Here is a 13,152-nt window from a genome sequence, read left to right as displayed (position 1 = left end):
GTGTATTTTATCTCCAGCGCTCCGTTTTTTAGTTACTTTTGAGTCACTTAAAAATATAGGGCTGAATTTTCAAAAAAAGACTATTTTGAGTACATGTTTTTCTTTTTGCCCAATTTACAATTTACTGAAGATTTTAGAGAGTCTACACTTTCAGAAAAATCAGCCTGCTTTTGAAAAATTAGGCCATAAATTATACCGTATTGGAGCAGACATTTTGCCCATCAGGTTTTGTACTGTACACTTCACACTACCTCTGGCAATGGCCTATCCTATGCATGGTGCTTCCCAAGAAACCTCCGCTGGGTATACAATGTTGTTCATAGAGAAATAATTTCTTCCTGACCCGGCAACATGGGTCTGGGTTACTCCTGTATTTTAGCACCTTAAGTTACAAATGTCACTATGAGATTTATCTAGCCCTTTCTTAAATCCAACTATACTATTTTATTTAGATGGTTATTGTCCTGTTTAGCTCAGAAAGACAATGTTACTAGCCTCTGAACTCTCACTGGTGGTGGTATTCAGGATCATTTCCACTACACTGGGGATATAAGAAGTTGGATAGGGCACCAAGATTAAAAAAAATGTAGCAAACTAATTAGTACCGGTTGATTGTGGTTGTGATTTGACAGCTTTATTCATACTGAAGAGTCCCCATGAAATGAATGGGGCGATGCGAAAAATAAGGCGACTCGAGAGTAAAGTTGGCAGAATCTGGCACTGCGTGACAGGAGGCCTGGAGGCAGCAAAACCACTTGAGCTGGTGATATTCAGTGAGAAGGGTGTACATGGTGCTGTGAAACAAGTTGCATGGCCGAGGCAAGGCGAGGGGTTAGTATAAAAGTTTGACTAAGGAAGAAAGAGGTAAAATATGCTGATGCAGGACAACACCACAAACCTGGCAAGCATTTTGAAAAGCTCGGTACTAGCGGTAGACCCTAAAGCAAGCCTACCATATGCAGCTGGCATCAATACAATGAAGACTGATACTCTTTTCTGATCTTGCAGCTGCTGTAGGCACAACCAGCTTTTTTTTCTTTTTTCTTTTTTAAGCAAAAGGCATGTAAGCCTTTTTTATTGCTAGATTTCGTTCTTCCTTGCTTGGACGAATATCCACACTACTAACAAAAGGGAAAATCCCACTCATCATACGTATTTGGCGTCTCACATGCACATAAGCAGCTGAGTTGGGGACAGAAAACAGAAATGTCCTCATTTTTATATTATGGTTGGAAAAGAAAGTGGGGACATTGGCACAATACGGAACCCTCCCCTCTCCACTTGCTCTTCAAGCCATATTGTCTATAACAATCACACAGAGTATTATCATCTTTCCGTACTTTCGGCTGCTTATGTATTGCTACAATGTTTTAGTGAGGTGGAGACGTTGTGAAACACCAGGCTTGCAGCTAAGCCACCTCAGGTTTTGATCTTGACTTGGACGATAGACCTTCAAGAAGTGGTATTTGTGATTCATTTAACTCTCTGATAGTAGTGGAGACACTGTACTGCTTGAGATGGCTTATGTTAGATGAGACACAGAACAGAGGAGCTGAATATTTGTACTCATTAGAGATTCCAGCACTTTTCATAGGCTTAGGGGGTTTTGTTCTCGTGTTCTGGGCAAATTCAAATATGGGATCATTACTAAGACTGCCAGACACATACGAATTTTAAGTTAGATATATTCTTTTTCACTTCCTCAAAAAAGTTTCTTTTTCTTATGGTTGCGTACTGTCAAACAGCTCCCATGTTCCACTTCTGGGATGACTGCATTTCAAGGGGGAACAAAGTGATTTCCATATCTAAAGCTTGTAAAGAAATTTAGAATGGATCTGAAAAGGAAATAAACTATATAAAGGTAAGATATATATTTTTTAATGCCTTTTTGTAGGATCCTGCTGCAAGGCCGGTATAACAAAACTACTAGTAATGTTTTTTAACTGTCAGAACTGTCTTTTGCAGATCACAGTTGCTTTCTTGCTGTCCTCCCCCTCACGTTGCGCCATGTGAAGATATAGAATGCCCTCACTTCTGCTATTGCCTAGAATTATTTAGTTGCATCCCTTTCTCCCCCCATCTATTCAGTGTATGTTGTAAGCTGTTTGGGGCTGGACCACCTCCTATTGTGAATGTGTACAGCATTGAACACAATGGGGTCCTGATTTCAGTTGGGGCCTGAAAGGGCTTCTGTAATACAAATAAAATAATTGCAACATTGGAGGATATTGTGGTATCATCTTATACACCAAATGAGATGGTGTTTTAAGCAATTTTCTGTTCAGACTTATCCATTTGCTTTTTTTTATATAGTCTTCTGCAGGATTTTCCCTCTGTAGTTAAATACATGGTCAGCCAGCACCCCTCCCAGACATCTCTGGGCAGCGGTGTGCTCCTGAAGAGCAGGTTGACAAAAACCATATGGATCATGTAGATTTCAAAACAACTGCACTGTACAAAATTGAGGTTATGGGTGAACTGCATGGCTCAGTCTTTCTCCTCAGCTATCCAGCCAAGGATCAAAAGGTATGATCAGCTGAAAACTGGTTGGTGACCTCCATGAAATGAAGTTGGTGGTCTCAGTGCAGTTCCTGGTAAACTAGTGTCCATCTCATTAATGACAGCTGTCAATAATCATCATCCTCACTAGCCGCCCCAATAGTAAGGATAGGAACTGAATGGTTATGAACACTGAGCTACCCTTTCATCTGTAAAAATATCTTCAGGGGAAGAGGCAAGCACGTGGGCAACACTGGTCAAGTTTGTGCAGCTGCGGCTTCTGCTTCGTGGGGTGCCCTGTGGTGTGGGGCCCTGGGCAGTTGTGCTGCTTGCTACCCCTTAACGCCAGCCTTGGCTTTTATATGTAGAAAACAGTTGTTGTGGAACAGGTGAGCCATGGAGTTTTTATAGTGTGGGGGGGGGGGAAGGAGGGAGCTGTGAGCTTAGAAAGAAAAATGTTGGGAACTACTGGCTTAAGAAACCCTGGGCCTGCCCAGGAGAGGTTCTGAGCACCTGCAAATCCCAGAGCAAATAATGAGTGGTGTCGGTGCTTTGCACTTTCAGGATCAGACCCTTAGTAGATTATGTTACATGGCACATAGTCGTGGTGTACGAACTTGAACAGCATAGCACAGCAGTGCTGAACATTCCTAAGGCCATATGATCACATTCCAGCTCACATCTTACAGAACGGAGCTGCTCGTAACACAGAGGTCAAGACCCATCAGTGGCAGTAACAGCAACTTTCAAACCATGCCCCTGCTGGTCCTTATTTTGTTCTCATTTACACTGGTAGAAAGCCAGAATAATCTGATTTCAACAGAGTAAAAGAGATTGGAATCAGGCTCCATCTTTCTAACCTCTACTTGGATGAGAATCCAGCAGCCTTTTTATAATAGCTCAAGGACCTCAATGTTAATTTAAAATGAAAATTTCCTGACTACGCCAACATATTACCACATTCATATTTAACCTGTGTTCAGTTTCTGGAATACATATAGCTTAAAACATTTTTTAAGCAATGTTTAATATAAACTACGAGTATAAAGTGGAATTTGTGCATATGTAAAATGTGCTCTTGTTCTGAAAACTACACATCTCCTGGCACGACACAAACTTACCGCAGTGGAAAAACATATTCAAATCAGTAAATATTGGGTTAAGAAGGGGTTGCTGAAGCAGTCTTTGAAAGCAAGCCAGAGAATATTCTAAACAGGGGACACACTGCATGTTTTAACTGCTGTGATAATTCTGCATAAAAAGATGTGAAGGATCCAGCTCCTTGCCGTAGCATGCCATGTATCGCTGAATAAAATTACTGCCATGCAGTCTGTTAGTGAAGGAATGTGTAAACAGGCAATGTAGCCTTGCATCAGTTCCACAAAATGTTGCACAACACAAATGCCTCTCGATGTGTCATTTCCTGCTTGGCCACCAGCCCAGCTCCTGACAGTCAGTCAAAAATAAATAAAAAAATAAAAAAACTGAAAGAGATTTAAAGCTGTTCTACTCTAAAGCACATTCCACCAACCTCAGACTTACCCCTCCACCCCCACCCCTTGGAAGAAAGGAGAGAGAACTTCCTAAAAGCTGTTATGGTTCTAAGTCTAAGAATCTCAAAAATCTCAGTCACTGCTCTGCATTTTATAAGCCAGTCGGCCAAACAGTTAATACCCAGACTGACCAGCTCCTCTTGCTAGCTTTTGCTTGTCTTTTGTAGAGCACACAGACAAAAAGACAATGTTTGCTCATACCTTTCATCACGTGTGTACCTCACAGGCTTTGGCTGCAGATAATATTCTACAAGTCTAATGAAAGCAGAGTTTTTTTCCCCTACCAATTAATATATGCTGAAAACAGGGGTGATGTTAGGGGGTAGCAAGAAGGGTAATTGCTCAGGGCTCCATGCTACAGGGGGCCACACGTGGCAGGGCTCAGGCTTTGGCTTCATCCTCCCATGGCAGGGTTCGGGCTTCAGCTTCAGAAAGGTTACAGAAATCCAATGTGTGAGCAGGTAAGAGAGACAGGGTGGGAGCCTGCTCCTTAGTTTCTGCCCTGGGCCCCCGCAAGTCTAACCCTGTCCCTGGCTGAAAGCTCAAAATTTCACTTCCATTTGAGTGGATTACAAAATGTAGTCTATCAGTTTGGAGACTACATTTTATAAGTCCGGTACATTAAAGACAGGGGCGGTTACATAACAGGATATGTCAGGTATTTGAGAAGGCACAAATTTGTCCCCAAGATCCCTACCCCATCCACTCTCCAGATTCCATTACCTGGCATGCCATGCTCTGTCCTAATCCAACACAAAGACTGTGTAGTGCAGCAGTGTGGAACTCCCTGAACTGCATTCTGGCTAACACTGAGACTTAACTAGTCAAAAAAAACCTCTTTCCTACAAAGAGACACAGGAAAAGGTTCACCTTTCCCCCATGTAAAAAGGGCAGCTTTTACCAGTTCACTTTCTAGACTCAATCTACTAAGGCAACCTGACGCCATCATCTTGAAAAATTTTAAAATACAACAAACCGAGTGAGGTGAGAGCAGCAAGCTTCTACAAGCAGATGTTTAATACGACTAAACCGAGTTAATATTAAGAGCTTGATTTTCCAAACTGCTGAGTTTCCAAAGCTCCAACTGAAGTCACTGGGTGCCATGAGTGTTCCGCACCTCCTCAGGTCATGATTGCAATATCTGTCATGGTATTATTGCTGCTGCTGCTGCTGGAAAACATATAGTGTTTGTTCTCTCGAATCAACTTGCCAACAGAAGGTCAAAGTGCCTTGCCTATAAACACGCCTTACAAATTCAGGATCTAAAGCTTGAAGTCATGTCTTAAAATGATAAGCTGGCAACCCAAGTAAATGACATTCTGTAAAGATGTGCATAATTTTATGTTTACGCTACTTAGGATGAAGGTTCTAATAAGTCATCAGTTGTGTTCCTTTAAAGGGAAGTTTTATAACTGAGATGAATCACAACTGCAAAAGATCAAAGTTAAAAAACATCAATGATGCCATGGGGTACTTTTTAATCTTGTAATGAATGATGATCATGTGCTCTTATGAAGTTGGTCCAACTGCCAACGCCAGATGTGTATATTAAGAAAAGAAGTTGTTTGTGATGTGACAGCCCTGGTTTAGCCGCCAGAGAGAGGAAAATAGAATAACATGCTTCAGACATTTGTGTGAAATGCAGGTCCTGGCAAAGAGGGGCATTGTTTGCTGATATATAATCATTAAGAAAAACACATCGCTATTAGAGCCACTTGTTGAATAGAAGTCATTATTGCCCCCAACCACCTAGCTTTCCTCATGCAAGGCAGGTGCCAAAATTTATTACACTGATTAATGCAATTACTAAAGAGCAGAAATTAATGCAGGAATTCTCAGAAGAAAAACACGTCAGTGAAGCTTCTACAGAAGAGTCCATTTTCCAAAGCTGCTCTCCTCACTAAAATTCACATCAATGACTCCCATTCAAAGAACTAGTGAGTCTCTAGCTATTATGATCCCATATCTTGGCATCAGTCCAAAACAACAGAGCTTGCACCAAAGCAACCAACTCTGGAAATGAGCATCATAAACCAGCCAAACAACATTCTAAACTTGAATTGGCCCTTCTTGGCCACGTCTGACTGACTGGGAAGCTACATACAAGTGGACTCCATCGAAACTACAGGAACTGATTTTCAGTTATCGAGCATCCACACTTAAGAATAGTAGATGCACATCACAGCTGAAGATCTGTCCCAAAGAGACTAGAGTAAAAAATCAAGTAGTTTTAAAAATAGGATTTCTAAGATACATGAACTTAGCCTGAGGTTTTTTTTAATTGCTTACTGTGATGGTGCAGGTCCCAGCTAATTAAATTATTCCTCCCACAGTGTGTGCCATCCCCGTCTATTCAGATGCTACTCTCTATAACATTCTTCACCCTCCACCCCCAAGCCCACACTGTCTCCTCTGCCTGGAGATATCCAATTTCATGGATGCATCAACACATGGAAGCAGCCCCTAAATGGATTAGCCAAATTCATTCCTGATGTAACTAACTCCTTTGGCATTACACCAGGAACACATTTAGCCCGAAGTCTCCAGGCAGGTTAGACAGGGCCAGCAGTCACAGGTGAACACGGCATCTTTAGCAAGAACAGAAAAATTACCAAAAGAGAGTAAGACAAGACAAAACACTCTCTGCAATGTAACCTGAAAGCAGAAAACCTCCAACAAGAGCAGGCAGCACCAGAGGCATCTATGGAATGAAATGCATCCATAAGAGCAAGAGTCACTTGACTGTTCTCACTTACTGATCAAGGGGAAAATTATGCAGACAGGGCAGGTCTTATGTAAGGCAGAAGACATTTTAAACCACTTCTCCCAATCTTAGGGGAAGGACCTGCAAATTCAGCTGTACTGGCCTGAGAGCCACTTCACTTGTGTTACAAACTCTACCTACCTGTACCTTGCAGTATTTTAAGTAAACTCCCTATAAACCCTAAAAGGTCTAGTCTGAATTTGCTGATCAAAGACAAAACAATGAATTGAGATGTTTCCATTAGGAGATATTTTTAATGTGGCTATTCATCAAATAATCCTTAATCTCTACACATACTTTAAATACAACTAGACCTGGTTAATTCCAATCAATTTGGAAACACAGTTTCTAGCTAGATTAAGAAAAAATCTAGGACTGGGTCCTCAGTGGTACCTGCACGATACAAGATTGATTACCAGTTAAATCTGCCAGCCAGACAGATGAACCAAGATAGATTAACCAGGTCTGACTGTATCTATTAGTAGGAGCTATCTATAACAATTACTGGAACATGACCAAACACAAATGTCATAACAAGAAAGCCAGCAATTATTTCAAATAGATTTTTGATAATTAAGGCATGTGCATGTTATAAAAGGTGAGTGAAAGTCCGGTTTTTTTTAATTAAACACATTCTCTGTGCTTGGGAAATACACAAAGACAGCGCTGTCAACATGCTAGGGCTTTTATGGTTACTTATTTCGCTCCTTAGCTCCCAGGATCTGTGGTAAGTACACAGTTGGAAAGGGACGTTGTGCTAGGAAAATCCAATTTCAGCTGTGACATGATTAACCACTGGCCATTGGGCCAGATGCATTAAGTGTGTGATAGCAAAAGAAATCCTGAGCAAAGAAGCATTTCCCACCCCCATCAATTGGGACTGATCTTGCATGGCACTGAGCATCTGCTAACTTCTGAGTCTCCTCAGTTTGAAGTCAATGGAATTTGAGGGCACTCAGCACCTTGCTGGATTGGGTCTACTGTCCCGAAAATTAAATGATACATGGAAACAGTGGGCCTGATTCTCATTTACACCAAGGCCCATTTACACCATTCTGGCAGTATAATGGGCCCTTAGCATAAATAAGAATCAGGCCCACTATTTCCAAAGTTCCCTTATAACGCCAGAGTGGTGTAAAGGGGCCTTAGTGTACATGAAAATAAGGCTCAGTGTTGCCCTAATTCAGAAGAATTTAAGCACATGCTTAATTTCAACCATATGAGTAGTCCCACTGAGTTCAATGGAACTGCTCACATACTTAAAAGTTAAGCATGTGCTTAAGTATTTTTCCGAATGGGGATCTATATTTCACAAAGAAATGTAATTCAGCTATAACACTCTATTAAACAAAATTAACATTTTACTTTTACAGACTCCCATCAGCAGATATTAGAGCATAAAGAAGAACCCAGTACTTACTCCTTGGCTCTCTTGGTCCATCCACTGTAACCTTTATAGCTCTGTGGTATGTAGCGACTTGCGGGGGGTTCGTAAGGACAGTTATTGTTAAGGTAAAACTCTTCCCTACAGAGAGAACAAAAATAATAAATGAGGAATGACCATAACATGAAAACAGACATATGCATGGGCAGCAAAGAATAAAAGGCGTTTACAATTCTTCCCAGCCATTTCCACAGTCATGAAAATTAAAAACACAAACTAATCATAGGAGTTTTCTTCCCCTTCAGTTATACTCTAATATCAGTAATACCATCCAAGTGTTGACAATTTAAGATTTCTTATTTAATATTAGATTGTGACACAGTGATAGAACAAGAGTAATTCACTGCTGAGGATAAGCCAAATTTGGCTTTCAATTACGTCACTGTAAATCCAAAGCAACTCAGCTCAACAGAGTTATTTACGTTTTACTGTGGGGTGACAGACAGCAGAATTTGTTCCTAATGTTATTTACTTCAGATTGTTTTGTCATTTTATTTATTTGACTTGAGGAAAAAATATATATTCCTCGTGGGTACCATTTAACATTTTGCGTGTCCATCCTTAATCTGCCTGTCATGATATGATGCTATCTTTGTTACTGGAGCAGAAATTTTTCCTTACATATACTCCATCTATTAAATCTGTAAATATCTATCCACTGCCTGTGAGAAATTGTTTTTGTATGTATAAAATATTTTCTATACAAATCTGCATTTTAACTTTTCAGTGTTCCATTTCACATAGACATTGTACACGATGATCTGCAGCCTTTGGCAAAATGAAGAACTAAATAAATAAACCAAAAGACTAGATCTCAGCATACATTCTCCCAAGACACTGGCCTCTGTTCTGCAGACTCACTGACAGTTGTAATCAGTTAGATATGCAACGGTTAGTCACGTCAGATAGTCAAAACTGCAAACTCTTTCAAGACAGGAAAAGGTGGGCGTACAACAGTGACTCAATAAAACAGTCAGCAATCTCAGGCCTTACTGCTCATTTAAGCTGCTACTTTACCAGAATCTTAAAACTTTTTTTTTTTGGCCAGTGACTTTTTCCCCCTCTCGTTGACTCTGAAGGCAGTCAATCAAAACACAAATCTTAAACAATATGTAAGAGCGCAAAACTTAATGCAATCATTTCAAAGCCTAATAAAGAACAGGTCTTTGGCTGTCAAATTTAGTAATTGATCTTTCTTTTCAAGCCAAGTCATATACTTTCAAAACCTATCTGAGACACGCATCATTTACTATCAAGCGTACGACTTCAGACGGTCTCGGCCATATTTTCCTAAGAGCAAGCTACAGAGACTGTTTCAAGAGAATAAAACTTTCATGTAGAGTAAAATAACTTTCCAGGTGGAATTGTGCTCTAGTTGCGCCCATTTCTCTAACAGACACTAGTGAGAGTGAAGTCTGTGAGTTCCAGGCTCTGGCAGAGGGAACGGAAAACCAAAAAGGTTAAATTCTGGTAGCAGGCAGCAATGGGAGCATGTGGAAGCAGTTGGCTGCCCTCTTCCTCGCTACCCTAGAAAAAGGTAGAGACAGAACCTTCTGCAGGTCTCTCAAAACTGAAATTGCAGAGAAGAGTAACTATAGAGGAATAGTAGGAATTTAACCTATTGCTTACACAAAAATTCACCCATTTGTACAGGGGCGGCTACTGCAGACATCTATGGGTGTTTCCAAGTGCCTCTGCAGACAGAATTTGGTCCTACCATATTATGGTTTTATTAATATGTCAAATGGCCGTAAAAGCCTGTCTAGATTAAAAAAAAAACAATACGATAAAGCACACTGCTTGTGACAGCTTGAAAATTCATTCTACAACTAGACAAGTACTGCAAGATTTTCTATTCCAAAAATATCTCTGCACAATACAATGGCCAAAAAACACACACTTCATATAAAGGGCTATATTTTGCCTTCTGCCAAGGCCTGTGCGCATGTCTAAATTATCATTCTGCCAAAGCCTAACTACAGGAAGTTGAGCACATCTAATTTGAAAGGGGGCGAGTTTTCTTTTCCCTACTTGATATTCTTAGCTACACAGATGCAATAACGTATCAGCATTCAGGAAGTCTCAGCCCTCTAACTAACCATTTCACTGCTTTTGCTAGGACAAGGGCCCAATCCTCAAGGTGCTGAGCACCCTCTACATCCAGTGAAGCCTAAGGGGATTGAAGGCATTCAGCACCTTTTCAAGAGGTGCTCTACACATTATATGATTGGGCCCAAAGTACATTTCACAGGATTATGTTTTTGTGTGAACACTTACGCTTTCCACAGTTAGATTTAGTTGATTTTCTGTATATCTTTTATCAGCTGCAAAATCTTTCTATGTACTTTTTTTTAATAGCTTTCTCTGTGCCCTTAAAAACATAAACTATTTACTTCTGGTAGCTAATGAATAATTATAGTACTCTTTAATGAGCCTCACAGGGTAAGAAATTATTTGGCACTCTTGCTTGAGTGTGTCCCCAAACTTTGCATTCTTTGTCATTAACACATGTGAGTGCAACTGACATAGTAATGGGCAAGACTGACATATGTTGGAGCCTAAAGCTAAGAAGAGAAATTAGCTTGGAAGCAGACTTGGCGACCTGTGGATGTGTTGCATATTTTTTTCATCCAGATGCTAATGTGATTAATTCAAAATATCAAGACACAAAAAAATGAAGGGCCTGATCCAAAACCCATTGAAGATGGGAGTCATTCCATTGACTCCAATGGACTTTGAATCAGGCCCCTAAGGATAAGTTACTGCCCTACAACCTCGCATAAGCGACTTTCATTGAGACTAATGGGACTTCTGCATACACATTTAGGACCCAATGTTAAGGTACTTGTATTTCCCCATCCAAAAAAGTGTTTGTGTTGCCATGGGATAGAAAATAAATAAACAAAACAGTGAAGTTGCAGGTAATTTCTTTTGTTGGATAATATTCAAATGTGCAAACATCAGAGCATCCGCATGGGTCATGGGAAAGAAGGGAAACGGAGAGAAGGAAAAGAGGTAGGTTGATGATTCACATTTGACAATTAAATTTAGAGATACAGAGATCAAAGGGGGAGCTATTTTGAAAAATGTAAACTTAAAGTCAGAAACAGGTGTGGATTAGTTTCTTGCCTCTGAAAAATGACCTCTTTACTATTTTATTTTTCCTATCCAACTTCATGCAGCCACCAATATTCCTCTCTGCTCTATGTGTAGCTTTCGCACGTCTGTTTGCTACTACTGTTTGCTTTTCTGCTATTTTGAGTGGTGTTATAAAAATCTATCATTAATGATAACTCTCTCTCTCTGTTCTGTCTAAGTCTGGAAGACAAGTCTGGACCAATTTCTCCATCCTGCCTCTGGCAGCAGAATGTGGCATTTCAGATCTTCCACCAAGTCCCGGCTGCTTCAAAGGAAAATCCCTACTTTCTTCCGTTAAGATCATAAGAAATATAGGGGGAGGGGGTCAGCTCTGTTTGGACATAATTACACTTCATCAAAAGAAGCTTTCTTCATCTTCCATGCGTGAAAAGTCTGCAAGCAGTTAAGTCTGTCTTTTTTCTTTCTTTTTTTTTAAATATAAAAATTGCTATTTGGGAAACTAGCCAAAACTCAGAAAGCCAATATAGTAAAACAGTGCACACCCTTTGTTTTTCTTTGAAGTTTCTTAAATAAATATGTTGAGAGTTTGTAAAGTACACTATCACTTTTCCATAGATTTTACCCAGATTGATCAGAGAAAACTTCTTAACCAAAGACTGAAGAACACAAAAGATAAATGAAACTACTTTGGCCAAATTTGAAAAGTAAGTGTGTGCGTGTGTGTGTGTGTGTGTGTGTGTGTGTAGATATATATATATAAAATTAAAATTAAAATATGTGTGCATATGCATAGAGTGCCAGATCCTTTTTAGATACTCTACTTCATTTCCTATGTTTTAATAAAAAAGCATATTTCATAGGTTTCAAATGAGTTTCAGAGTGCACAGGTAGTACATCATATGTCAGTTCTTTTTCAACACTTGTTATGGGATATAACTACTGTACTTTTATTGTAAGGCTGCACTGATGGTGGAGCCAGAGAACCTTCAAATTTAATCCATCAATGGAAAGACAAAAGCAGACAGTAACTTTTCTTTTTTTAAAAGAAAGTAAGATAAATGGAAGAGAAGAAGAACACCTTATCCTAGAGGGTAGTGAACTCCATTTTTATATCATATTACCTTTGCAGTAGAGTGGTCCTTTATTATACATAATTTTTAAAAACTTAAAAGCTAAAAAGTACACATTATTGGCCACATTCCTAAAATAAAATCTACTCACTGGAAACAGTCCATATTGAATCATTTTTATCAAACACTTATAATTGTAACAATGTGCCATCTGATTTGAACTACAGAGGCAGTTGTCAGAGGTTTGACTTTCTCTGACAAACGATCGCTCTGTCAAAGCTGGATTGCAAATCCTCTGTGTAGTGTGTTATTATAAAATTAGCATTTTTGTTAATTTTGCAACAGAGTGTGTAACCTTTTTTTCCCTGGATGACTTTTTAAAAACTAAATATTAAATTAAATATACAAAAATATTTAGGCTGAATCAGTGGCCTGATAAGCAAACCCCTCTGAGGATTCCTTCAGTAAAAACTGACAAGTCAGTTTCCTTCAAGGCATCCTTTGAGTCATTAACTCAAATTTTAAAGCAGCTGCAAGAATTTTAAAAGGAAATTCTTTTCAATCTTGCCTTGGTTATAAAAGCTTCTTATGACTGGAGTACAGATTTCAGATTAGAGGAAGCTCTTAAGCAGCAAAGAGACAACTTCAGGGCTCTAAATCTTTAGGAAACTAGAAAGTTATAATCTCTGCCATTCTGATGTAAGCAATGTGTATTAGAGGTTA

The 13,152-nt window shown here is 39.5% G+C and overlaps 1 protein-coding gene and 1 long non-coding RNA gene across 5 annotated transcripts in view; one reads left to right on the top strand and one right to left on the bottom strand.

Moving 5' to 3' along the window:
* RUNX2 (RUNX family transcription factor 2) overlaps window positions 1–13,152 on the bottom strand; it is a 113,577-nt gene that overhangs the window by 90,917 nt on the left and 9,508 nt on the right. For both annotated transcript variants that reach the window (XM_030555247.1, XM_030555248.1), the window contains exon 3: window positions 8,237–8,341. In XM_030555247.1, coding sequence (XP_030411107.1) covers window positions 8,237–8,341 — 105 coding nt within the window. The remainder of the gene's footprint in view (window positions 1–8,236; window positions 8,342–13,152) is intronic.
* Window positions 1–13,152, top strand: part of LOC115648112 — a 38,746-nt gene that overhangs the window by 18,359 nt on the left and 7,235 nt on the right. For 2 of the 3 annotated variants that reach the window (XR_003999464.1, XR_003999466.1), the window contains exons 2-5: window positions 1,746–1,861; window positions 8,190–8,282; window positions 11,578–11,800; window positions 11,975–12,063. This is a non-coding gene — a long non-coding RNA (uncharacterized LOC115648112). The remainder of the gene's footprint in view (window positions 1–1,745; window positions 1,862–8,189; window positions 8,283–11,577; window positions 11,801–11,974; window positions 12,064–13,152) is intronic. The other variant, XR_003999465.1, reaches the window with a different exon arrangement.

Source organism: Gopherus evgoodei, chromosome 3 (assembly GCF_007399415.2).
Source record: "Gopherus evgoodei ecotype Sinaloan lineage chromosome 3, rGopEvg1_v1.p, whole genome shotgun sequence".
In the NCBI taxonomy this organism is placed as follows: Eukaryota; Metazoa; Chordata; order Testudines; family Testudinidae; genus Gopherus; species Gopherus evgoodei.
This window is presented reverse-complemented; position numbering and strand designations above follow the sequence as displayed.